This window comes from Loxodonta africana, chromosome 7 (assembly GCF_030014295.1).
Source record: "Loxodonta africana isolate mLoxAfr1 chromosome 7, mLoxAfr1.hap2, whole genome shotgun sequence".
Classification (NCBI taxonomy): Eukaryota; Metazoa; Chordata; class Mammalia; order Proboscidea; family Elephantidae; genus Loxodonta; species Loxodonta africana.
In genome coordinates this window covers 132,933,024-132,958,294 of record NC_087348.1, presented here as the reverse complement: position 1 = coordinate 132,958,294, position 25,271 = coordinate 132,933,024, and the positions used below count along the sequence as shown (strand labels likewise).

General features: G+C 40.1%; 1 protein-coding gene across 5 annotated transcripts in view; it reads left to right on the top strand.

Annotated features, from left to right (window-relative positions):
* Positions 1-25,271, top strand: part of PPP2R1B (protein phosphatase 2 scaffold subunit Abeta) — a 54,597-nt gene that overhangs the window by 3,992 nt on the left and 25,334 nt on the right. For 3 of the 5 annotated variants that reach the window (XM_023554779.2, XM_010595450.3, XM_010595451.3), the window contains exons 4-10: positions 1,791-2,023; positions 2,308-2,455; positions 22,137-22,292; positions 22,494-22,608; positions 23,013-23,083; positions 23,409-23,543; positions 24,962-25,135. In XM_023554779.2, the coding sequence (XP_023410547.1) occupies positions 1,791-2,023; positions 2,308-2,455; positions 22,137-22,292; positions 22,494-22,608; positions 23,013-23,083; positions 23,409-23,543; positions 24,962-25,135 (1,032 nt within the window). The remainder of the gene's footprint in view (positions 1-1,790; positions 2,024-2,307; positions 2,456-22,136; positions 22,293-22,493; positions 22,609-23,012; positions 23,084-23,408; positions 23,544-24,961; positions 25,136-25,271) is intronic. The other 2 variants (XM_010595452.3, XM_010595453.3) reach the window with 1 other exon arrangement.

Here is a 25,271-nt window from a genome sequence, read left to right as displayed (position 1 = left end):
GTGCTGCCACCCTGGATCACCTACCAGGGTACTTCTCTACATTATCACAATGCTTGCCTAAATAGCTTCATTCTACTCTAGTCTGCCACCCGCCCTACAGTCACCTTCATTCAGCAGATGGATCACTCCTTGCCATTGCTCTTAGAAAATCCAAACTTTGTACCTTAATTTACAAGATCCTTCATGACTTGCCTCTCTGACCTTATACCATCCCCTTCCTTGATAACCTCATTCCTTTCTGTTCTTTGAATAAATGAAGCCTATTACTGCCTTAAGGACCTTTGTCCTAGGTATTCCCTCTAATGAAATGCCCTTTTGGATTTCCTGCGGCCTTTGTAGGACATTCACACACCCAACCTGAAGTAGCCTCCCAGTCACTCCCTGTCGTATCATCTTATTCTGTTTCACTACAGAGTGCTCACTACCTTCTAATTGTTTTCTTCTTTGTTTGATGTCTTCCTTCCTCAGGATGTAAGCTTCACCAGAGCGTGGAACTTTGTCTGCCTTGTTTACTTCTGTTGTATTCAGTGCCTAGAATACAACAATCACTTATTGAAAGACTGACTTTCAGAGGCTCGGAAGCACGAAACAGATTAGGCTCTAGACTACTAAAGTGTTGCGGCTGGAGTCTGCAGGCATGGTAGTCAGTGGACAGGACAAAAAGGGTATGGAGAAGTAGGCAGAGTTCATATCGAGAGAACAATTCTCAGGAGCTTGGCCTTATCCTGTAGTAGTGATAGAGATGATCCAGTGAGTTGATTGCATGAAAGAAGGTCACAATAGCCATGGGGCAAATCGTGAAAGGTCTTGGCAAGTAAGAAACAGTGTCTTTTCAAAGGGTTTATGAGATACTAGAGAGATTGAATATTTTTTTGCTCATTTTCTTCTTTGTATATTAGATAATTTTGGAAATATATTATTAAACTGACACTTCTTTGACCCATCCTTCTCTTTCAGCTTGTCGGTCGGTTCTATAAGTGGGTCTTGTGTTTTAACATTTGCAGCTCATCACATATGTTGAATCTACCAGGACCAAATGCAGACCCAGAAAGGCAGAGGTTCAGATAACCAGCGAGTTTTCACTTGGCCATGTCATACTCAGTTACTGACCCTAGTCCAGACTCTCAACCGCTTTAGTCTCTTCTGCTTCTAAAGCTGCAAGGTTTCCTTCCATCTTTGTACTCTTCCCTTGATTGTTCTGTCAAAAACTCCTTCCAGTGTGTGTCTGGTTCATGGGAAGATTTAGACTGCAGCCTGAAAAAAGTGATTTTGTACTCAACTTTTTATAAGCTGGTAAATTGAGGTGTAGAGCTAGTTAACAATGGTTACTTGCACCTCCAGGAACAGAATTAATAGTCAAAAGGGTAGGGACTCAGTGGCCTGACAAAATGTCATCATGTAATTTTAGTGTCCAGTGTTGGTCCTATTTTTGCACTTATTCTTGGGAAAATATGCATGATCCTGTCTGTCAGCATTTGGCTACATATCTTCTAAATCTAATGATTCAGCTCACAAATAATACCAAGTCTCTTCCACTGTGTTATTTGTAGACACCATCTGGGAGTTGCCATCTGGGACATAAGATCTTGGCTATTCTACAGAAGTTGTGTCTTTAGGTTGGGCACACCATATGTTGTCACTGCGTGAACTGAAAGTTACCATTTGGTAGGATGTAGCTAACATTCTGGTTACATGTACCACCTCCCTTCAGTCACTTTAAAAGGTGGTAATCTGTATTTAACCTAGTTCAATAAGTTTTCTTCTCTGGTTTTCCTTTTTGGTTTATTTAGCCTCCTTTGGAAAGTCTAGCAACTGTTGAAGAGACTGTGGTTCGCGACAAGGCTGTGGAGTCCCTGAGACAGATCTCCCAGGAGCATACTCCTGTTGCTCTGGAAGCTCATTTTGTACCTCTGGTGAAACGCCTAGCAAGTGGGGATTGGTTCACTTCTCGCACATCTGCATGTGGTTTGTTCAGCGTTTGCTATCCCAGGGCTTCCAGTGCCATCAAGGCAGAAATTAGACAGTAAGATATGGCCTTTTTGTTACTTGGGATTATCGGGAACTCACAGCTGACATTACACTGTACCCTGTTTACCAGTGAGTGGCTGATATCAAGATAGTCTAATTGATGGCATTTTTTAAAAATCGTCCAATTGAATATACCTTTGGTTTTATTTTTGTTACTTCTGTGAGTATAAGCCTAAGCACTGATGTTTGTAAGAGAAAACCTCTAAAATAAGTGTGTGTGTATTGGAGGACATTTGATCAGTGGTATTTGAGGGGAAATCCCTTTTTTATTTGCTGCAGGCATTTCCGTTCTCTGTGCTCAGATGACACACCAATGGTACGACGTGCGGCTGCTTCCAAATTGGGTGAATTTGCAAAAGTTTTGGAATTAGAAAGTGTGAAAAGTGAAATTGTTCCATTGTTCACCAATCTAGCTTCAGATGAACAGGTAAATTAACTCTTAATCCTTAAGGTACATGTATATGCCCCAATCCTCGCACATTTTAAGAATTTCCTTGGGGAATGCCTTTTTCGTTTCTTGCTTAACCAGACCGTGATTTTCTCTTACATTAGCAGCTGTTAAAAGGAAGACTCCATGAGGAAGTGGGAGCCATAATTAGACGGGAAAAACCAAAGCTGCATTAAGGGGTAACATATCTTTGGAAATTGCAGGCTGTATTTTAGTATGAGGGAGTGAAGCTTCCTGGAATTTTTTTTTTTTTTTAATTGTGCTTTAAGGGAAAGTTTACAAATCAAGTGAGTCTTTCACACAAAAACCCATATACACCTTGGTACATACTCCCAATTACTCTCCCCCAATGGGGCAGCCCGCTCTATCCCTCCATTCTCTCTTTTTGTGTCCATTTCGCCAGCTTCTAACCCCCTCCACCCTCTCATCTCTCCTCCAGACAGGAGATGCCACATAGTCTCAAGTGTCCACCTGATCCAAGAAGCTTACTCCTTACCAGCATCCTTCTCCAAACCATTGTCCAGTCCAGTCCCTGCCTGAAGAGTTGGCTTCGGGAATGGTTCCTGTTCTGGGGCAACAGAATGTCTGGGGGCCATGGCCACCGGGGTCCTTCCGGTCTCAGTCAGACCATTAAGCCTGGTCTTATGAAAATTTGTGGTCTATATCCCACTGCTCTCCTGCTCCCTCAGGGGTTCTCTGTTGTGTTCCCTGTCAGGGCAGTCATCGATTGTAGCCAGGCACCATCTAGTTCTTCTGGTCTCAGGATGATGTAGTCTCTGGTTCATGTGGCCTTTACTGTCTCTTGGGCTCGTAATTGCCTTGTGTCCTTGGTGTTCATTCTCCTTTGATCCAGGTGGGTTGAGACCAATTGATGCATCTTAGATGGCTGCTTGCTAGTGTTTAAGACCCCAGATGCCACTCTTCAAATTGGGATGCAGATGTTTTCTAAATAGATTTTATTACGCCAGTTGACTTAGATGTCCCTTGAAACCATGATCCCCAGACCCCTGCTCCTGCTACACTGGTCTTCGAAGCATTCAGTTTATTCAGGAAACTTTTTTGCTTCTGGTTTAGTCCAACTGTGCTGACTTCCCCTTTATTGTGTGCTGTCTTTCCCTTCACCTAAAGTAGTTCTTATCTACTATCTAATTAATGAATACTCCTTTCCCACCCTCCCCCACCTTGTAACCAGAAAAGAATGTTTTCTTCTCAGTTTAAACTGTTTCTCAAGTTCTTACAATAGTGGTCTTATACAATATTTGTCCTTTTGCAGCTGACTAATTTCACTCAGCATGCCTTCCAGGTTCCTCCATGTTATAAAATGTTTCACAGATTCCTCACTGTTCTTTATCGATGCGTAGTATTCCATCGTGTGAATATACCATAATTTATTCATGTATCTGTTGATGGACACCTTGTTTGCTTCCATCTTTTTGCTGTTCTAAACAGTGTTGCAATAAACATGGGTGTGCATATATCTGTTCATGTAAAGGCTTTTATTTCTCTAGGATATATTCCCAGGAGTGGGATTGCTGGATCGTATGGTAGTTCTATTTCTAGCTTTTTAAGGAAGCACCAAATCGATTTCCAAAGTGGTTGTACCATTTGACATTCCCGCCAGCAGTGTATAAGTGTTTCAGTCTCTCCACAGCCTCTCCAGCATTTATTATTTTGTGTTTTTTGGATTAATGCCAGCCTTGTTGGAGTGAGATGAGATCTCATTTCTCTAATGGCTAATGATTGTGAACATTTCCTCATATATCTGTTAGCTATCTGAATGTCTTCTTCAGTGAAGAGTCTATTCATATCTTTTGCCTACTTTTTAATTGGGTTGTCTTTTTATAGTTGAGTTTTTTCAGTGTCATGCAGATTTTAGAGATCAGGCGCTGATCAGAAATGTCATAGCTAAAAACTTTTTCCCAGTCTGTAGGTAGTCTTTTTACTCTTTTGGTGAAGTCTTTGGATGAGCATAGGTGTTTGATTTTTAGGAGCTCCCAGGTATCTAGTTTTTCTTCTCCATTCTTTATAATGTTTTGTATATTGTTTATGCCATGTATTAGGGCTCCTAACGTTGTCCCTATTTTTTCTTCCATGATCTTTATCGTTTCAGATTTATATTTAGGTCTTTGATCCATTTTGAGTTAGTTTTTGTGCATGGAGTGAGGTATGGGTCTTGTTTCATTTTTTTGCAGATGGATATCCAGTTATGCCAGCACCGTTTGTTAAAAAGACTGTCTTTTCCCCATTGAACTGTTTTGGGGCCTTTGTCAAATATCAACTGCTCATATGTGGATGGATTTATGTCTGGATTCTCAATTCTGTTCCATTGGTCAATGTATCTGTTGTTGTACCAGTACCAGGCTGTTTTGACTACTGTGGCGGTATAATAGGTTCTAAAATCAGGTAGAGTAAGGCCTCCCACTTCATTCTTCTTCTTCAGTAATGCCTTATTTATCCGGGCCTCTTTCCCTTCCATATGAAATTCGTGATTTGTTTCTCCATCTCATTAAAGAATGTCCTTGGGATTTGGATCGGAATTGCATTAAATGTATAGATCGCTTTTGGTAGAATAGACATTTTTATAATGTTAAGTCTTCTATCCATGAGCAAGGTATGTTGTTCCACTTACGTTAAGTCTCTTTTGGTTTCTTGGAGAAGTATACTGTAGTTTTCTTTGTATAAGTCTTTTACATCTCTGGTAAGATTTATTCCTAAGTATTTTATCTTCTTGGGGGCTACTGTAAATGGCATTGATTTGGTGAGTTCCTCTTTGATGTTCTTTTTGTTGATGTAGTGGAATCCAGCTGATTTTTGTATGTTTATCTTGTATCCGTACACTCTGCTGAACTCTTCTATTAGTTTCAGTAGTTTTCTGGAGGATTCCTTAGGGTTTTCTGTGTATAAGATCATGTCATCTGCAAATAGAGATACTTTCACTTCTTCCTTGCCAATCTGGATGCCCTTTATTTCTTTATCTGGCCTGATTGGTCTGGCTAGGACTTAACAGTGCAATATTGAATAAGAGTCGTGATAAAGGGCATCCTTGCCTGGTTCCTGATCTCAATGGGAATGTTTTCAGGCTCTTTCCATTTAGGGTGATATTGGCTGTTGGCTTTGTATAAATGCCCTTTATTATGTTGAGGAATTTTCCTTGTATTCCTATTTTGCTGAGAGTTTTTCTCATGAATGAGTGTTGAACTTTGTCAAATGCCTTTTCTGCATCAATTGATAAAATTATGTGATTCTTGTTTTTTGTTTTATTTATGTGGTGAATTACATTAATTGTTTTTCTAATGTTGAACCATCCCTGCAAACCTAGTATGAATCCCACTTGGTCATGGTGAATTATTTTTTTGATATGTTGTTGAATTCTATTGGCTAGAATTTTGTTGAGGATTTTTGCGTCTACATTCATGAGGGATATAGGTCCGTAATTTTCTTTTCTTGTGGTGTCTTTACCTGGTTTTGGTATCAGGGATATGGTGGCTTCATAGAATGAGTTAGGGAATATTCCATCCTTTTCTATGCTCTGAAATACCTTTAGGAGTAGTGGTGTTTACTCTTCTCTGAAAGTGTGGTAGAACTCTTCAGTGAAACCATCAGGGCCAGGGAATTTTTTTGTTGGGAGTTTTTTGATTACCTTTTCAATCTCTTCTTTTGTTATGTGTCTATTTAGTTGTTCTACCTCTGTTTGTGTTAGTTTAGGTGGGTAGTGTGTTTCTAGGAATTCATCCATTTCTTCTAGATTTTCAAATTTGTTTGAGTATAGTTTTTCATAGTAATCTGATACGATTCTTCAATTTCAGTTGGGTCTGTTGTAATATGGCCCCTCTCGTTATTTGGATTATTCGCTTCCTCTCCTGTTTTTGTTTGGTCAGTTTGGCCAGTGGTTTATCAATTTTGTTGTTTTTTTTTTTTTAAAAACCAGCTTTTGGTCTTGTTAATTCTTTCAATTGTTTTTCTGTTTTCTATTTCATTTAGTTCAGTTCTAATTTTTATTATTTGTTTTCTTCTGGTGCTTGTGGGTTTCTTTTGTTGTTCTCTTTCTATTTGTTCAAGTAGTAGGGATAATTCTTTGATTTTGGCCCTTTCTTCTTTTTGGATGTGTGCCTTTATTGATATAAATTGGCCTCTGAGCATTGCTTTTGCTGTGTCCCAAAGGTTCTGATAGGAAGTGTTTTCATTCTCATTGGATTCTCTGAATTTCTTTATTCCATCCTTAATGTCTTCTATAATCCAGTGTTCTTTGAGCAGGGTATTGTTCAGTTTCCAAGCGTTTGATTTCTTTTCTCTGTTTTCTGTTTTTGATTTCCATTTTTACGGCCTTAGGGTCAGAGAAGATGCTTTGTAATGTTTGAATGTTTTGGATTCTGCTAAGGCTTGCTTTATGACTTAATATGTGGTCTGTTCTAGAGAACGCTACATGTGCCCTAGAAAAGAAAGTATACTTGGTTGCTGCTGGGTGTTCTGTATATGTTTACGAGGTCAAGTTGATTGATTGTGGCATTTAGATCTTCCGTGTCTTTATTGAGCTTCTTTCTGGCTGTCCTGTCCTTCACCAAAAGTGGTGTGTTGAAATCTCCTACAATTTTTGTGGAGCTGTTTATCTCACTTTTCAATGCTGATAGAGTTTGTTTTATGTATCTTGCAGCCTTGTCTTTGGGTGCATAAATATTTAATATGATTATATCTTCTTGGTGTATTGTCCCAATAATCATTATATACTGTCCTTCCTTATCCTTTCTGATGGATTTAACTTTAAAGTCTATTTTGTCAGAAATGTTGCCACTCCTGCTCTTTTTTGATTGTTGTTTGCTTGATATTTTTCCATCCTTTGAGTTTTAGTTTGTGTCTCTAAGTCTAAGGTGTGTCTCTTGCAGGCAGCATATAGACGAATCTTGTTTTTTAATCCACTCTGCCACTCTCTTGTCTCTTTATTGGTGCATTTAGTCCATTGATATTCAGGGTAATTATGGATAGGTATGAATTTAATGCTATCATTTTCATGTCTTTTTTGTGTGTTGAGAGTTTCTTTTTCCCGCTTGAGTTTATGTGCTGAGTAGATTTTCTTTATATATTGTCCTTTCCTTATATTTGTTGTTGTTGATTTTGTTTCTGCTGAGTCTGTGTTTTTCCCTTGTATTTTATTTTGTTGAGTAGAATAGTTTGTCTCCTTTGTGGTTACCTTATTATTTACCCCTAGTTTTCTAAATTTAAAACTTTTATTTCTTTCTATCGCTGTATCTTCCTCTCCATATGGAAGGTGTGTGATTACATTTCTTAGTCCCTCTTTATTATTTTAATGTTGTCTTAATTTGTATAATAACATCGCTGTAACCCTGTTTTGGGCTTTTTTTTTTTTTTTTAATAATCTTGCTTAGTTTTTTTGGATTTCCCTATCTGGGTTTACTTCTGGTTGTTCTCCCCAGTGTTCTAGTCTTGATACCTGATATTTTTGATTTTCTAACCAAAGAGCACCCTTTCGTATTTCTTGTAGTTTTGGTTTGGTTTTTATGAATTTCCTAAACTTGTGTTTATCTGGAAATGTCTTAATTTCACCTTCATATTTAAGAGAGAGTTTTGCTGGATATATGAGTCTTGGCAGGCAGTTTTTTTCCTTCAGTTTTTTAAATATGTCATCCCATTGCTTTCTTGCCTGCATGGTTTCTGCTGAGTAGTCCCAGCTTATTCTTATTGGCTGTCCTTCGTAGGTGACTTTTCATTTATCCCTCAGTGCTCTTATAATTCTTTATCTTTGGTTTTGGCAACTTTGATTTTAATATATCCTAGTGACTTTCTTTTAAGATCTACCTTCTGTGGAGTTCGATGAGCATCTTGGATAGATATTTTCTCATCTTGCACAATATCAGGGAAGTTTTCTGCCAACAAATCTTCAACAATTTTCTCTGTATTTTCTGTTATCCCTCCCTGTTCTGATACTCCAGTCACTCGTAGGTCATTTCTCTTGATAGAGTCCCACACAATTCTTAATGTTTCTTCATTTTTTTAAATTCTTTCACCTGATTTTTCTTCAAATATATTAGTGCCAAGTGATTTATGTTCGAGTTCAGAAATTCTAGCTTCTACTTGCTCAATTCTTCTCCTCTGACTTTCTGTTGAGTTGTCTAATTCTGTAATTTTATTGTTAATCTTCTGAATTTCTGATTGCTGTCTGCTGATGGATTTTTTCCAGCTTATTAAACTTTTCATTATGTTCCTGAATAATCTTTCTAATTTCTTCAGTTGCTTTATCTGTGTGTTCCTTGGCTTGTTCTGTGTATTGCCTCATTTCCTTCCTGATGTCTTGAAGGGTTCTGTATATTAAACTTTTGTATTCTGCATCTGGTAATTCCAGGAAGGAACTTTCATCTAGAAGATCGTTTTATTCTTTGTTCTGAGAGCCTGTTGAGGTGATCATAGTCTGTTTTTTTAATTTTTTTTTTATTAACTTTTATTAAGCTTCAAGTGAACGTTTACAAATCCAATCAGTCTGTCACATATGAGTTTACATACATCTTACTCCGTACTCCCACCTGCTCTTCCCCTATTGAGTCAGCCCTTTCAGTCTCTCCTTTCGTGACAATATTGCCAGCTTCCCTCTCTCTCTATCCTCCCGTCCCCCCTGCAGACAAGAGCTGCCAACACACTCTCAAGTGTCCACCTGATATAATTAGCTCACTCTTCATCAGCATCTCTCTCCCACCTGCTGACCAGTCCCTTTCACGTCTGATGAGTTGTCTTCGGGGATGATTCTGTCCTGTGCCGACAGAAGGTCTGGGGACCATGGCCGCCGGGATTCCTCTAGTCACAGTCAGACCATTAAAGTATGGTCTTTTTATGAGAATTTGGGGTCTGCATCCCACTGATCTCCTGTTCCCTCAGGAGCTCTCTGTTGTGCTCCCTGTCAGGGCAGTCATCGATTGTGGCCGGGCACCAACTAGTTCTCCTGGTCTCAGGGTGATGTAGGTCTCTGGTTCATGTGGCCCTTTCTGTCTCTTGGGCTCCTAGTTGTCATGTGACCTTGGTGTTCTTCATTCTCCTTTGCTCCAGGTGGGTTGAGACCAATCGATGCATCTTAGATGGCCACTTGTTAGCCTTTAAAACCCCAGACGCCACATTTCAAAGTGGGATGCAGAATGTTTTCATAATAGAATTATTTTGGCAGTTGACATAGAAGTCCCCTCAAACCATTTTCCCAAGACCCCCGCCCCTGCTCCGCTGACCTTTGAAGCATTCATTTTATTCCGGAAACTTCTTTGCTTTTGGTCCAGTCCAGTTGAGCTGACCTTCCATGTATTGAGTGTTGTCTTTCCCTTCACCCAAAGCAGTTCTTATCTACTGATTAATGAATAAAAAACCCTCTCCCTCCCTCCCTCCCTCCCCCCTTCGTAACCACAAAAGTATGTGTTCTTCTCAGGTTTACTATTTCTCAAGATCTTATAATAGTGGTCTTATACAATATTTGTCCTTTTGCCTTTGACTCATTTCGCTCAGCATAATGCCTTCCAGGTTCCTCCATGTTATGAAATGTTTCAGAGATTCGTCACTGTTCTTTATCGATGCGTAGTATTCCATTGTGTGAATATACCACAATTTATTTACCCATTCATCCGTTGATGGACACCTTGGTTGCTTCCAGGTTTTTGCTATTGTAAACAGAGCTGCAGTAAACATGGTTGTGCATATATCTGTTTGTGTGAAGGCTCTTGTATCTCTAGGGTATATTCCGAGGAGTGTGATTTCTGGGTTGTATGGTAGTTCTATTTCTAACTGTTTAAGATAACGCCAGATAGATTTCCAAAGTGATTGTACCATTTTACATTCCCACCAGCAGTGAATAAGAGTTCCAATCTCTCCGCAGCCTCTCCAACATTTATTATTTTGTGTTTTTTGAATTAATGGCAGCCTTGTTGGAGTGAGATGGAATCTCATCGTGGTTTTAATTTGCATTTCTCTAATGGCTAATGATCGAGAGTATTTTCTCATGTATCTGTTAGCTGCCTGAATATCTTCTTTAGTGAAGTGTGTGTTCATATCCTTTGCCCACTTCTTGACTGGGTTCTTTGTCTTTTTGTGGTTGAGTTTTGACAGAATCATGTAGATTTTAGAGATCATGTGCTGGTCGGAGATGTCATAGCTGAAAATTCTTTCCCAGTGTGTAGGTGGTCTTTTTACTCTTTTGGTGAAGTCTTTAGATGAGCATAGATGTTTGATTTTTAGGAGCTCCCAGTTATCGGGTTTCTCTTCATCATTTTTGGTAATGTTTTGTATTCTGTTTATGCCTTGTATTAGGGCTCCTAGGGTTGTCCCTATTTTTCCCTCCATGATCTTTATCGTTTTAGTCTTTATGTTTAGGTCTTTGATCCACTTGGAGTTAGTTTTTGTGCATGGTGTGAGGTATGGGTCCTGTTTCATTCTTTTGCAAATGGATATCCAGTTATGCCAGCACCATTTGTTAAAAAGACTCTCTTTTCCCCAATTTACTGACACTGGTCCTTTGTCAAATATCAGCTGCTCATACATGGATTTATATCTGGGTTCTCAATTCTGTTCCATTGGTCTATGTGCCTGTTGTTGTACCAGTACCAGGCTGTTTTGACTACTGTGGCTGTATAATAGGTTCTGAAATCAGGTAGAGTGAGGCCTCCCACTTTCTTCTTCTTTTTCAGTAATGCTTTGCTTATCCGGGGCTTCTTTCCCTTCCATGTGAAATTGGTGATTTGTTTCTCTATCCCCTTAAAATATGACATTGGAATTTGGATCAGAAGTATGTTATATGTATAGATGGCTTTTGGTAGAATAGACATTTTTACTATGTTAAGTCTTCCTATCCATGAGCAAGGTATGTTTTTCCACTTAAGTATGTCCTTTTGAATTTCTTGTAGTAGAGCTTTGTAGTTCTCTTTGTATAGGTCTTTTACATCCTTGGTAAGATTTATTCCTAAGTATTTTATCTTCTTGGGGGCTACTGTGAATGGTATTGATTTGGTTATTTCCTCTTCGGTGTTCTTTTTGTTGATGTAGAGGAATCCAAGTGATTTTTGTATGTTTGTTTTATAACCTGAGACTCTGCCAAACTCTTCTATTAGTTTCAGTAGTTTTCTGGAGGATTCCTTAGGGTTTTCTGTGTATAAGATCATGTCATCTGCAAATAGTCATAAGTTTACTTCCTCCTTGCCAATCCGGATACCCTTTATTTCTTTGCCCTGGCTAGGACTTCAAGTACGATGTTGAATAAGAGTGATGATAAAGGGCATCCTTGTCTGGTTCCCGTTCTCAAGGGAAATGCTTTCAGGTTCTCTCCATTTAGAGTGATATTGGCTGTTGGCTTTACATAGATGCCCTTTATTATGTTGAGGATTTTCCTTCAATTCCTATTTTTGTAAGAATTTTTATCATAAATGGGTGTTGGACTTCTTCAAATGCCTTTTCTGCATCAATTGATAAGATCATGTGGTTTTTATCTTTTGTTTTATTTATGTGATGGATTACATTAATGGTTTTTCTGATATTAAACCAGCCTTGCATACCTGGTATAAATCCCACTTGATCATGGTGAATTATTTTTTTGATGTGTTGTTGGATTCTATTGGCTAGAATTTTGTTGAGGATTTTTGCATCTATGTTCATGAGGGATATAGGTCTGTAATTTTCTTTTTTTTGTAATGTCTTTACCTGGTTTTGGTATCAGGGAGATGGTGGCTTCGTAGAATGAGTTGGGTAGTATTCCGTCCTTTTCTATGCTTTGAAATACCTTCAGTAGTAGTGGTGTTAACTCTTCTCTGAATGTTTGGTAGAACTCTGCAGTGAAGCCGTCCGGGCCAGGGCTTTATTTTGTTGGGAGGTTTTTGATTACCGTTTCAATCTCTTTTTTTGTTATGGGTCTATTTAGTTGTTCTATTTCTGAATGCGTTAGTTTAGGTAGGTAGTGTTTTTCCAAGAATTCATCCATTTCTTCTAGGTTTTCAAATTTGTTAGAGTACAATTTTTCGTGGTAATCTGAAATGATTCTTTTAATTTCATTTGGTTCTGTTGTGATGTGGTCCTTCTCGTTTCTTATTCGGGTTATTTGTTTCCTTTCCTGTATTTCTTTAGTCAGTCTAGCCAATGGTTTATCAATTTTGTTAATTTTTTCAAAGAACCAGCTTTTGGCTTTGTTAATTCTTTCAATTGTTTTTCTGTTCTCTAATTCATTTAGTTCAGCTCTAATTTTTATTATTTGTTTTCTTCTGGTGCCTGATAGGTTCTTTTGTTGCTCACTTTCTATTTGTTCCAGTCGTAGGGACAGTTCTCTGCTTTTGGCTCTTGCTTCTTTTTGTATGTGTGCATTTATTGATATAAATTGGCCTCTGAGCACTGCTTTTGCTGTGTCCCAGAGGTTTTGATAGGAAGTATTTTCATTCTCGTTGCATTCTATGAATTTCCTTATTCCCTCCTTGATGTCTTCTATAACCCAGTCTTTTTTCAGGAGGGTATTGTTCATTTTTCAAGTATTTGATTTCTTTTCCCTAGTTTTTCTGTTATTGATTTCTAGTTTTATTGCCTTGTGGTCTGAGAAGATGCTTTGTAATATTTCGATGTTTTGGATTCTGCAAAGGTTTGTTTTATGACCTAATATGTGGTCTATTCTAGAGAATGTTTCATGAGCGCTATAAAAAAAAGTATACTTTGCAGCAGTTGGGTGGAGAGTTCTGTATAAGTCAATGAGGTCAAGTTGGTTGATTGTTGTAAGTAGGTCTTCCGTGTCTGTATTGAGCTTCTTACTGGAAGTCCTGTCCTTCTCCAAAAGTGGTGTGTTGAAGTCTCCTACTATAATTGTGGAGGTGTCTATCTCACTTTTCAATTCTGTTAAAATTTGATTTATGTGTCTTGCAGCCCTGTCATTGGGTGCATAAATATTTAATATGGTTATGTCTTCCTGATCAATTGTCCCTTTTATCATTATGTAGTGTCCTTCTTTATCCTTTGTGGCGGATTTAAGCCTAAAGTCTATTTTGTCAGAAATTAATATTGCTACTCCTTTTTTGCTTATTGTTTGCTTGATATATTTTTTTTCCATCCTTTGAGTTTCAGTTTGTTTGTGTCTCTAAGTCTAAGGTGTGTCTCTTGTAGGCAGCATATAGATGGATCGTGTTTCTTTATCCAGTCCGTGACTCTCTGTCTCTTTACTGGTGCATTTAGTCCATTTATATTCAGTGTAATTATAGATAAATAAGTTTTTAGTGCTGTCATTTTGATGCCTTTTCATGTGTGTTGTTGGCAATTTCATTTTTCCACATACTTTTTTGTGCTGAGGCGTTTTTCTTAGTAAATTGTGAGATCCTCATTTTCATAGTGTTTGACTTTATGTTAGTTGAGTCGTTACGTTTTTCTCGAGTTATGGAGTTGTTATACCTTTTTGTGGTTACCTTATTATTTACCCCTATTTTTCTAAGTAAAAACCTAACTTGTATCGTTGTATATCGCCTTGTATCACTCTCCATCTGGCAGTTCAGTGTCTCCTGTATTTAGTCCCTCTTTTTGATCCTTGTGATCTTTTACCTATTGACTTCCATGATTCCCTGTTATGTGCATTGTTATTTATTTATTTTTTTTAATTAATCTTAATTTGTTTGTTTTTGTGATTTCCCTATTTGAGTTGATATCAGGACATTCTGTTTTGTGACCTTGTATTTTGCTGGTATCTGATATTATTGGTTTTCTGACCAAACAATATCCTTTAGTATTTCTTGTAGCTTTGGTTTGGTTTTTGCAAATTCTCTAAACTTGTGTTTATCTGTAAATATCTTAATTTTGCCTTCATATTTCAGAGAGAGTTTTGCTGGATATATGGTCCTTGGTTGGCAGTTTTTCTCCTTCAGTGCTCTGTATACGTCGTCCTTTTCCCTTCTTGCCTGCATGGTTTCTGCTGAGTAGTCTGAACGTATTGTTATAGATTCTCCCTTGAAGGAAACCTTTCTTTTCTCCCTGGCTGCTTTTAAAATTTTCTGTTTATCTTTGGTTTTGGCGAGTTTGATGATAATATGTCTTGGTGTTTTTCTTTTTGTATCAATCTTAAATGGGGTTCGATGAGCATCTTGGATAGATATCCTTTCGTCTTTCATGATGTCAGGGAAGTTTTGTGTCAGGAATTATTCAACTATTTTCTCTGTGTTTTCTGTCCCCCCTCCCTGTTCTGGGACTCCAATCACCTGCAAGTTATCCTTCTTGATAGAGTCCCACATGATTCTTAGGGTTTCTTCATTTTTTTTAATTCTTTTATCTGATTTTTTTTTCAGCTATGTTGGTGTTAATTACCTGGTCCTCCAGATGTCCCAGTCTGCATTCTAATTGCTCGAGTCTGCTCCTCTGACTTCCTATTGCGTTGTCTAATTCTGTAATTTTATTGTTAATCTTTTGGATTTCTCCATGCTGTCTCTCTATGGATTCTTGCAACTTACTAATTTTTCCACTATGTTCTTGAATAATCTTTTTGAGTTCTTCAACAGTTTTATCGGTGTGTTCCTTGGCTTTTTCTGCAGTTTGCCTTATTTCGTTTGTGATGTCTTGAAGCATTCTGTAAATTAGTTTTTTATATTCTGTATCTGATAATTCCAGGATTGTATCTTCATTTGGGAAAGATTTTTATTCTTTTGTTTGGGGGGTTGGAGAAGCTGTCATGGTCTGCTTCTTTATGTGGTTTAATATGGACTGCTGTCTCTGAGCCATCACTGGGAAACTAGTTTTTCCAGAAAATCCGCTAAAAAAAAATGCAGTCAGATCCCTATCAGAGTTCTCCCTCTGGCTCAGGCTATTCGGATGTTAATGAAGCCGCCTGGGGAGGATGGGGAGGGATTAGAGAGATAGGAGAGCAGCACCTCAGAATATAGCCAGAGTTGCTTGTCTTGCTTGGAATGACTATTATATCTGAGATTTCCACGGGGGCGTCGCCTATGTGTTCTGTCTGTGTGGAGATTGCCCCCGGGGAGTCTGGCCCACTGGAGTCACGGTCAGATCCTCAGATGCCAGCCTGGGGCGGTGCACTCCCGACTCCAAAATCAGTCGCTGCCTCCCGGGTACTCCCTGTCCCGCCTACTGCGTCGCCGCGCCGCCTCTGCGAACCGGCTGGGCTCCCCTCCGGGCTCAGCTCAGGCGAGCGGAGCAGCTCCCCGAGCGTACGCTGCGACCGCGTGTCCCGGCTGGGACGGCACTCTCCCCGCTCCAAGACCCGTCACTGTCTCCTGGGGCCTTCTCCCACCTGCTGCGTCGCCACACTGCCCACGCGAACTGGCTGGGCCCCCCCCCCGGGGGTCAGTTCAGGGGGGTGGAGCTGGTCCCCGCTCTCGTGCCCCTCCAAAATCCCGGCGGGACGGCTCCCCGGCTGGGACGCTGCTCTCCCCGCTCCAAGACCTGTCACTGCCTCCCGGGGACTTTTCCCACTGGCTGTGCCACCATGCCGCCCGCGCGAACCGGCTGGGCCCCTTCCCGGGGTTAGTTCAGGGGGGTGGAGCAGCTCCCCGCACCCGCTCCCCTACTAAATCCCGGCGGGACAGCTCCCCGGCTGCGACGCTGCTCTCCCCGCTCCAAGACCAGTCACTGCCTCCCGGGGCCTTCTCCCACCGGCTGCGTCGCCATGCCGCCCGCGTGAACCGGCCTGGCCTCCTCCCGGAGTGAGTTCAGGGGGGTAGGGCTAGGCCCCTTGTTTGTGCCGTCTGCCCCCCTTGGCTTTGCCCCAGATCGGGCGCCGAAGGTCACCTGACTGGTACACTGGCTCCAGGCTCTGAAAACAATCGCCGCCTCTCCGTATTTGTTCGTTCTCCATCTCTAAATCTGTGTTTGTTGTTCAGGGTTCGTAGATTGTTAATGTATGTGATCGATTCACTTGTTTTTCCGAGTCTTTGTTGCGAGAGGGATCCGCGGTAGCGTCCACCTAGTCTGCCATCTTGGCCCCGCCTCCATAGTCTGTTTTTTTTATGTGACTTTATAATGACTGTTGTCTCTGAGCCATGTAGAAGTTATTGTATTAGTTTATGCTTGCTTACTATGTCGTAGCTGCTTGCTTTGTTTTGTTCTGTTATACCCGTATGGGTTGCTTGAGTGAGCTAGTTTGATTATTTTTGCCTTTGGCGCTCTGGTGTCCTATCCCCAGCCGGCTAGAGCTGTTATCAGATACATCAGTGTAGGAGTCCGTTCCGTTTTCTTGTATGAATTCAGCTCATGTTTCCAGGTAGCAGATAATCAAGTGTGTGGTACAGGTTCTGTCCTACAGTCTTAGAGGGGCGGGGGTGATTGGTGTATATACCGGTATCTGCAGTAGGGGTCATGCTCTGAACAAGGCAGGGGGCTGAGAACCAACCCCCAAGTGTCTCTGGGGAAAACGTGTTCCTGTTTCCTAGAGCGTGCTGGTGGGTGGGTTCTGCAGGGGGACCATGGGCACCCAAAGTTTTTGGTTGTAAGGACTGGGAGGTACCAGTTGTCTTTGGACCCCTGTCGTGGGTGGCTGGGTGACGTGAGTGGAGCTACCATTCTTTAGGTCCTTGATGTGGGTAGGTGAGGACCTTGTTTAATAGGCAAAGCAATGTCAAATGGCAAACACCCACCTCTCTACCACACAGCTGAAATGGTTGGAGTCTGCCATAGGTCCATGCAGAAGGGAAAGGTGCTCAAGGTCCACGGATGGTGTATGCCTGGACAGGAGCCGCTTCTGTCCTGAGCTCCCCTGGTTAATGGAGCTAGCAAATTATCCTTTCCCCTCAGTTGCAAATTTTTTCCTTCCCCAAGGCTGGGAGGACGGCTCCAGATGCTCACCAGGGTCTATCTCAGGCCCAGGGATTCAGCCGCTGAAGCTGGCGTGGGGATGGGGGTTGGGGCACGGTAAAATATACGCAAGCACTTAGCTTTTGCCGAGAGTGCCGTTCTCCTCCGGTTCCAGAGGTGTGAGTGGGCTGTGTGGCTGGCTGCTTCTCCTTGAGGAAACTTCGGCCGAATGGTAGTGTCTGCCCACCGCCGACGCCGCTCCAGAAATGGCGCCTGAGGGCTCCCTGCGATTCAGGTCTGGTAACTCCTCTCCACTTCTGAACGGCCTCTTCCTCCCCCGCCCCTCAGTTCGTTGTCTAAGCTTGCCTTTGCTGCTCAGCGCTCCCAACTTGTCACAAATATCCTTGTTTCACTTGTTTTTTCGGGTCTTTGTTGTAAAGAGGGCTCGCCAGAAGCGTCTGTCTATTCTACCATCTTGGCTCCACCTCCCACTTCCTGGAATTTTTGACTTTCTGATAAATGCGCATGGGATGTTAAGGGAAGCTGTTTGACCCTTTTCATCGTCTGTACTAGTGTGTGGAGTGACTTAGCATAATCACAATTTTCAATCCAAGTATCTAGATCTCTGTTATGTAGAATAACAGTTACAGTTAACCGTAGCAAACACTTACAGTGCTTAGTATTTCCTACTAGCCTCTGTTTTGAATTGTTTACCTATATGAAGTAATTGAATCCTTATAACAGCCTCATGAGTTAGATATCCCATTTTACATATTAAGGAGATGGAGGCACAGAAAGTTTAAGTAAGTTACCCAGGCTTGCATAGTTAATGGCGGTGGAATCAGGATTTCAGTGTAGGCAGTTTGGCTCCAGATTTCTTGCCCTTCACAAGTAGGGTAGAATGCCTCTTCTGAGATGGTGCATCTGTGCATCACCCCCAGAGTTCTGGGGCTCTAGAAGGAGAGTCCTGATGGGTTTCTCATTTGCCGAATGCCTGCTCTAGAGTCACTTGACATGTACAGGACCAAGAGCATCAGGACACATACTGATGAGTCACATTTTCAGATTTTAAATTAACGGTGATAAATCTCACTTTCAAAATAATTTAAAAAACTTGTTAAGATAACATACACACAACAGCACAAAATAACTTAATGGATTACAGTAAGGTGAGCACCCTTGTAATTCATTCATGAAAGGGCATAGATCTTTGCCAGTCACTTCCCAGAAGCCCTCTGTGTGCTCCCTCCCACACAGACCCTCCCTCATTGTCTGAAGAGTAACTCTGATCTTGACTTTTATGACAGTCACCTCCGTACTTTTCTTTGTACTTTTATTATCCAAGCATACACCCCTAAATATTATAGTTCAAACAGTGCTATCCAAGAGAAATGCAAGCTGTCTCTAATTTTTTTTTAAATAATATTGTGTTTTCAGTGGAGGTTTTTGCACAGCAGAATTCAACAGTTTCCGTACAGATTGTTCATTGACATTGGTTACATTCTTCACAATGCATGAACATTCCCACCTGTGTAATTTAAATTTTCTAGCCACATTATAAAAAGTAGAAAAGAAACAGGTGAAATTAATACTAATGATGTATTTTATTTAAACCAGTATATCCAAAGTATTATTTGGCCATATGGCACTAACCACATTTCAGCTACCCAGTAGACACATGTTGCTAGTGGTTACCATATTGGACAGTGGAGGTTTAAAGTCTCCCTCATTTGAGATTTTATTGATTACATTTCTTATGGTATAATTTAACATTTTCTTTTGTCCTCTTTGTTTCCTACAAATTGGTAGTTCTAGAGAAGGGGTTTACAAACTTTCTTTAAAGGGCCAAATAGTAAATATTTTAGGGTTTGTGGGCCAGACAGTCTCTGTTGCAGTGACTGAACGCTTCTGTTAAAGTGTAAACACAGCCATAGACAGTATGTAAACTAATGGGCCTGGCAGTTTTCCAGTAACTCATTATTTATAAAAAAGTAGCTTTGGTCCAGATTTGACCAGTGTTTACCCCACCTCTGTCTAGAGTCTTAATCAGATTGAGGTTTGATATTTTTGGGGCAGTAAGACCACTTCATGATGGTGGTGTACTTTTCATCAAGAGGGAAACAACATCTAGTCTATTTTTGCAGTCATTGATGCTCAAAAAAATATTAAGTCAGATACATGTATGTATGTTCCCTCTGGCCAGTGTTAGAAGCGTTGCTGCTGGATTATTCATTGTTTGAAAAAATCTTTATTAAGCACCTGCTATATATCTGGTAAAAACCCTGGTGGCATAATAGTTAAAACCTATGGCTGCTAACCAAATGGTCGGTAATTTTGAATCCACCAGGCGTTTCTTGGAAACTCTATGGGGCAGTTCTGCTCTGTCCTATAGGGCAGCTATGAGTTGGACCTGACTTGATAGCAGTGAGTTTGGTTTGTTTTTTTTTTTTTCATTTTACGTATCAGGCACTGTTGCAGTGCAGTGATACAGTGTGAAGGTGTATGGACCCTACTCTCCTGGACTTACATTGTAATTGAGAAAAACAGATAAACAACTATCAGGTAAGGATAATTGATATGATGAAAATAGAGTAGGATGATACGATAGATTATAGGGCACTCCTCTAGACTGCTGGTCAGAGAAGTTTTCAGAGGAGGGGGACAGATCACCTGAGACTTGAAAGAAAAGTGCTAGCCATGCACTTCCTGGGGTATCAGAGCTCTAGGTGTAAAGGCCCTCAGGCTGGAACAGAGCAGGTGAAAGATCCTGGTAAGAGATGAAGTTAGAGAAGATAGGCAGGGGCCAGATCATGGAAGGCCTTAAAGTTAGGGTAAAGAGTGTGGAGGCCCCCCCTCCCCCAGGTGCAGTGAAAGTGCATTGGAAGATTTTAAACAGGGTTGTGACATGATGTAATTTATATTTTTAGAAGGTCATTCTGGGTGGAAACTAAATTGTGAAGAAACAGGAATACCAGTTAGGAAACTTTGGTAATAATTCAGGTAAGAGATGATGGTGGTAAACGAGAATGGTAATAGGAAGATGGAGAGAATCTGGGGATAAGATTTGGAGGTAGAGTCAATACACCTACTGTTGGATTGGATGAGGAGAAGAGGAATCAAGAAGATCTCTGAGATTTTTGGCTTGAATAGCTGGGTGGATGGTGGTGTCATTGCAGAGTGGGAAAGATACTATGAGGAGAAGCAGGTATAGGGAGAAAATTAGGAGTTCTGGAAGAGAAGTAATTTATTAAATTAACAAATGTTGATTGGCATGCATTTCCATAAATGGTAATTGTCGCCTGATTTAGTATCATTTTTAGGATTTAGAAATGTATGTATAGGTACTACCAAGAGATTAGTTCTGTCTTTCTTAGCCCACTCATTGGAGATGAGGGAGTATGTCTTAGGTAAATTATTAATGATATATAATTTTTAAAATTTGTAATAATTTGAAGAGTTGAAATCCTTGCTCTCTCTCTGCATTTGTTTACATATGTGTGAACACCTATATACATATATATGATTTATGCGTATCATATTAAACATCTTGTGCTGTTTCTCAGGGAGCGTTTACATGTTTTCAGTTTTTGTTTTTGTATGTATGATTCCCAGATACACAATTTGAATTTATGATTTCTTGTTAATTTGTCCAATTGTGTATTTCTGTTTGCTAAAAGGACATATTGATGTCACATTGATACTTGGAAGTTAACATTTGGAAAGCAGAGCTCATTAATCCTATCCCTTTCCAATTTTCTCTGCTATGTTTTTCTAGACATGGCTACTTCAGAGTTATTCTGTCCTTGATTTTCCAGATTTAAGTCCAACTGATTTTTTTTTTAGTTATACTTTTATTTTGTTCTTCTTTGTGTTTCTTTCCAAGTCATCATCTCTCATGCCTAAGTTCTACTACTGCCACTCAGAGCTGAGTATCCCTTTCTCTGTCCTACCCCTTTCTTCCTCTAATCTGTTATAAACAACTTGTACAAGTATAGTTTTCGTTTTTATCTTATCCTTCAACTACCTTGAAGATACATTACAATGTTCTCCCTTTTTCATTTAATCTTTACATTTTCATTTCATTTTTTAAAAAATAAACATCCTGCCCCCCAACCAAGGTAGTTAACTTACAGTTCACTCATAAAAAACCAGAAAATCTAACCTGTTGCTGTTGAGTCTTTTCCAACTCAGTGACCCCATAGGACAGAGTAGAACTGCCCCATAGAGTTTCCAAGGAGCACCTGGTGGATTTGAACTGCTGACCTTTTGTTTAGAAGCTGTAGCCACCAGAATTTCCAGTTAAGTCATAAACCAAAAACCAGACCCATTGCTTTTGATCTGATTCCGACTCATAGCGACCTATAGGACAGAGTAGAACTGCCCCTTAGAGTTTCCAAGGAGCACCCGGCGGATTCGAACTGCAGACCTTTTGGTTAGCAGCTGTAGCATTTAACCACTACACCACCAGAGTTTCCAGTTAACTCATAGAACAAAGTTATTTCTGTCTTTATGGCTTTGACATACCCTTTCAGGTAAAGGGAGCAGCTCTTTCAAGACACAAAGACATGAAACTTCAGGGTGTGGTTGTTTCTGCACACACCCTGTGTCGTTGTTAGGTGCCTATTGAGTCAATTTCGACTCATAGTGACCCAGGTGGCAGAGTAGAGCTGCCCCACAGGGTTACCTAGGCTCTAATTTTTATGGGAGCAGGTGACCGAGTCTTTTCTCCCGTGGAGCAGCTGGGTAGGTTTGAACCAGCAACCTTTTGGTTAGCATTCCGGCACTTAACCATTGTACTACGAGGGCTTCTTACGTGACGTCACTATGAGTCAGAATCAACTCGACAGCACTGAAGAACAACAGCATACCCCATGGCTCTCAGTAAATACTGTTTGACTTACAGAAAGAAATTTTGTTCCTTTAGGACTCAGTGCGCCTCCTAGCTGTGGAAGCTTGTGTCAGTATTGCCCAGTTACTGACCCAGGACGACCTTGAGACTTTGGTGATGCCTACTCTTCGACAGGCAGCAGAAGATAAATCTTGGCGAGTTCGCTATATGGTTGCTGACAAATTTTCAGAGGTAAAATTACTGCACTGTTTCTTTTTTTAAGCAGAAAACAAGACAAAAACCCCTCACAAATTTACTCTTGTACCAAAGTCTCTGATATTCTTCTGAATAGGAAATATTTGTGGCAAAAATACATGCTTGAAGATTACACTCTTTTGTTCTTGTTAATTATTTTGTTAGTGTTCATTAAAACCTTGACAAATTCTTTTATAGCTCCAGAAAGCCGTGGGTCCTAAAATCACCCTAAATGACCTCATCCCCGCCTTTCAGAACCTCCTTAAAGACTGTGAAGCTGAAGTCCGAGCAGCTGCTGCCCACAAAGTAAAAGGTTAAGGAGTTTAGTTTCTATGTTGCAACATTTGTCATTCATTTTGGTGCATTTTTAAAATTTCAGTGAATTTTGCATTGTTTTTTGTTCCAGAATATGTTTTTCAAATAAATAAGAGATGAATTCAGTGTGCGGAAATGTCACGTTGTTATATAAAACTGCTCCGTTAATATTTCAAATCAGCCATTTTTGCTTTTTCTGTTTGGATTGGTGTGATAGACAGTGGCACCCAGATTGAAGAAAAGTGCACTTAGAATAAGCGCCACTTTACCCCTTAGATCTTACTGCTGAAGCATATAATTTGATTTAACTTGCAACTATTGATAAACCTGGTTAAATTTCCTCATCTGGCTCCTTGTAAAATGGCCTTAAGTAAACATTATTTTTCTGCTTATCCCTTGTAGAACTTTGTGAGAACTTACCCACTGAAGGTAGAGAGACCATAATTATGAATCAAATTCTGCCCTATATAAAGGTAAACCTAACTTCAGTCTGTTCTGTTTCACTCTGTGCTGTATGAAGGCAGACCTTACCTCAAGGTTTTTTGTTTCACTTAAAGTTCCTTGAGTTGAAAGGTGAACATGGGGAGAGTGGGGCAGGTATGTTAATTGAGACATTGTTATTTATTAACTATTAGTGCTTTGTAATTATAAAATGGTTTTGTGTTTTAGGTGAACTAAGGAAACAATATCAGCTAACAGCATGAAATAGTGCTGTTTTTTAAAATCCCTTGGGAAATGGCATGGAAGTTTCTGCTGTCTTGCAAAAAAGAAAGGCTTTTAATTTTTATTTTATTTTAGGAATTAGTTTCTGATACAAATCAACATGTCAAATCAGCTCTAGCTTCTGTAATTATGGGATTGTCTACCATTTTGGGCAAGGAGAATACCATTGAGCATCTTCTACCTCTTTTTTTAGCTCAATTAAAGGATGAGGTGAGTCTTACTCTAAATTATGTTTTTTTGATAGTCAGTGATTAGTGGGTTTTGGTTTGGGGTTTCAAAAAAATAGAACCAAAGACAGGGATGAAGAGATAAAAAAAAGTAACCTGTTTTAAGGCAGTGACAGTCCCTGTGTTTGGGTATGGGGGTTACATGCGCCCCAGAAAATGGGCACAAGGACTCTTTGAAGCAGACTTAAAAATGTCTGTTCATACAGTCTGCCTGATTCTTGCTTTATGTATGTTTGTTCCTTATCTTTAAAGCTAATGCACTTTGTTTCAGAAAGTTCTTTCATTTAAGTTTAGATATAATAATATAAAAACTACTGGTAACATTTATTGAGTAGTTTATGCCAGGCATGATCCGAAGTGCTTCACATTTTTTTTTTTTTTTGACATGTAATCTTCAAACTTACGAGGTAGTTCATATTATTATCCCCACTTTATCGATGATGAAGCTGAGGTGCAGAGAGAGAAAATAACTTACCAAGGTCTCTGAGCAGTGGCAGACCTGGAGTTTGAATGCACATGATTTGATTACAGGGCATGCATTCCGGACCATCCTGGAGACTTTCCACGGAATATTCTGGTTACGATCAGTTCAGTTTCACCCTTTCAGTACCGGCAGTATATACAGCTACCACTTAAATTTTGTACCCCTGGGGTTCATTGGGAAGCTGCTGTCCCACTGACATGTGCTGTCATCAGGCAGGGGCCTGTGTAACAGTTTGAAATGAAAAAACAGGTGTTTGCTGCAAATTACTGTTTTTACAGGGCATTGTATGAGGTGGTGCTGAATCATTGAATTTTTGGTAGGAAAAACATAAGTTTTGAAAAATTTTTGGTATACATATGTACATTTGGACTCTGGGGGTAGAATTTCTGTTCACAAGGGGTGCATATTTGTACCTCTGGACTCCGAGGATGTGATCTGTGGAATGAGACATAAGACAGAAATCATATTACCTACCAAAAATTCAGATACACTCAGTGATTCACCATGCCCTCCATTACTGAAGGCACATAAAATTAAAAAAAAAAAACCAAACCAGTTGCCATCGAGTCCATTCTGACTCATAGCGACCCTAGAGGAGAGAGTAGAACTGCCTCATAGAGTTTCTGAGGAGTGCCTGGTAGATTCAAACTGCTGACCTTTTGGTTAGCAGCCGTAGCACTTAACCGCTATGCCACCAGGGTTTCCAAAGACATGTAGCATCAACAAAAAATTAAGAGAGAAAAAATAATTGGTTCACAAATGGATTAAGTGCCTTGAATTATTTGTGTACCCAGTATTAAGCATTTCCTTCAAGACTACATTTTATTTCACTTAAGTTAGTACTTTCTTATTGAAAGGAGAAAATTGGGTGAAGAGCTTGATTTTTACGTGTTCTTTTGGGGCTTGTGTACTTGCAGTGTCCTGAAGTTCGTTTGAACATCATCTCCAATTTGGATTGTGTAAATGAAGTTATTGGAATCCGTCAGCTCTCTCAGTCTCTTCTTCCTGCCATAGTGGAGCTGGCTGAAGATGCCAAGTGGAGGGTCCGGCTGGCCATCATTGAGTATATGCCCCTGCTGGCGGGTCAGCTGGTAAGTGTGTGTGTGTACTTCATGAACTAAGCTGTGAATTGTAGCATCAGGTGTGGAGCAGATTGCTCGTGGCAGGTAGTAGGTCCGGAGAGCTTGTATGATTGTGTTCACTGAGGCACATGAAAATATGGCCTGT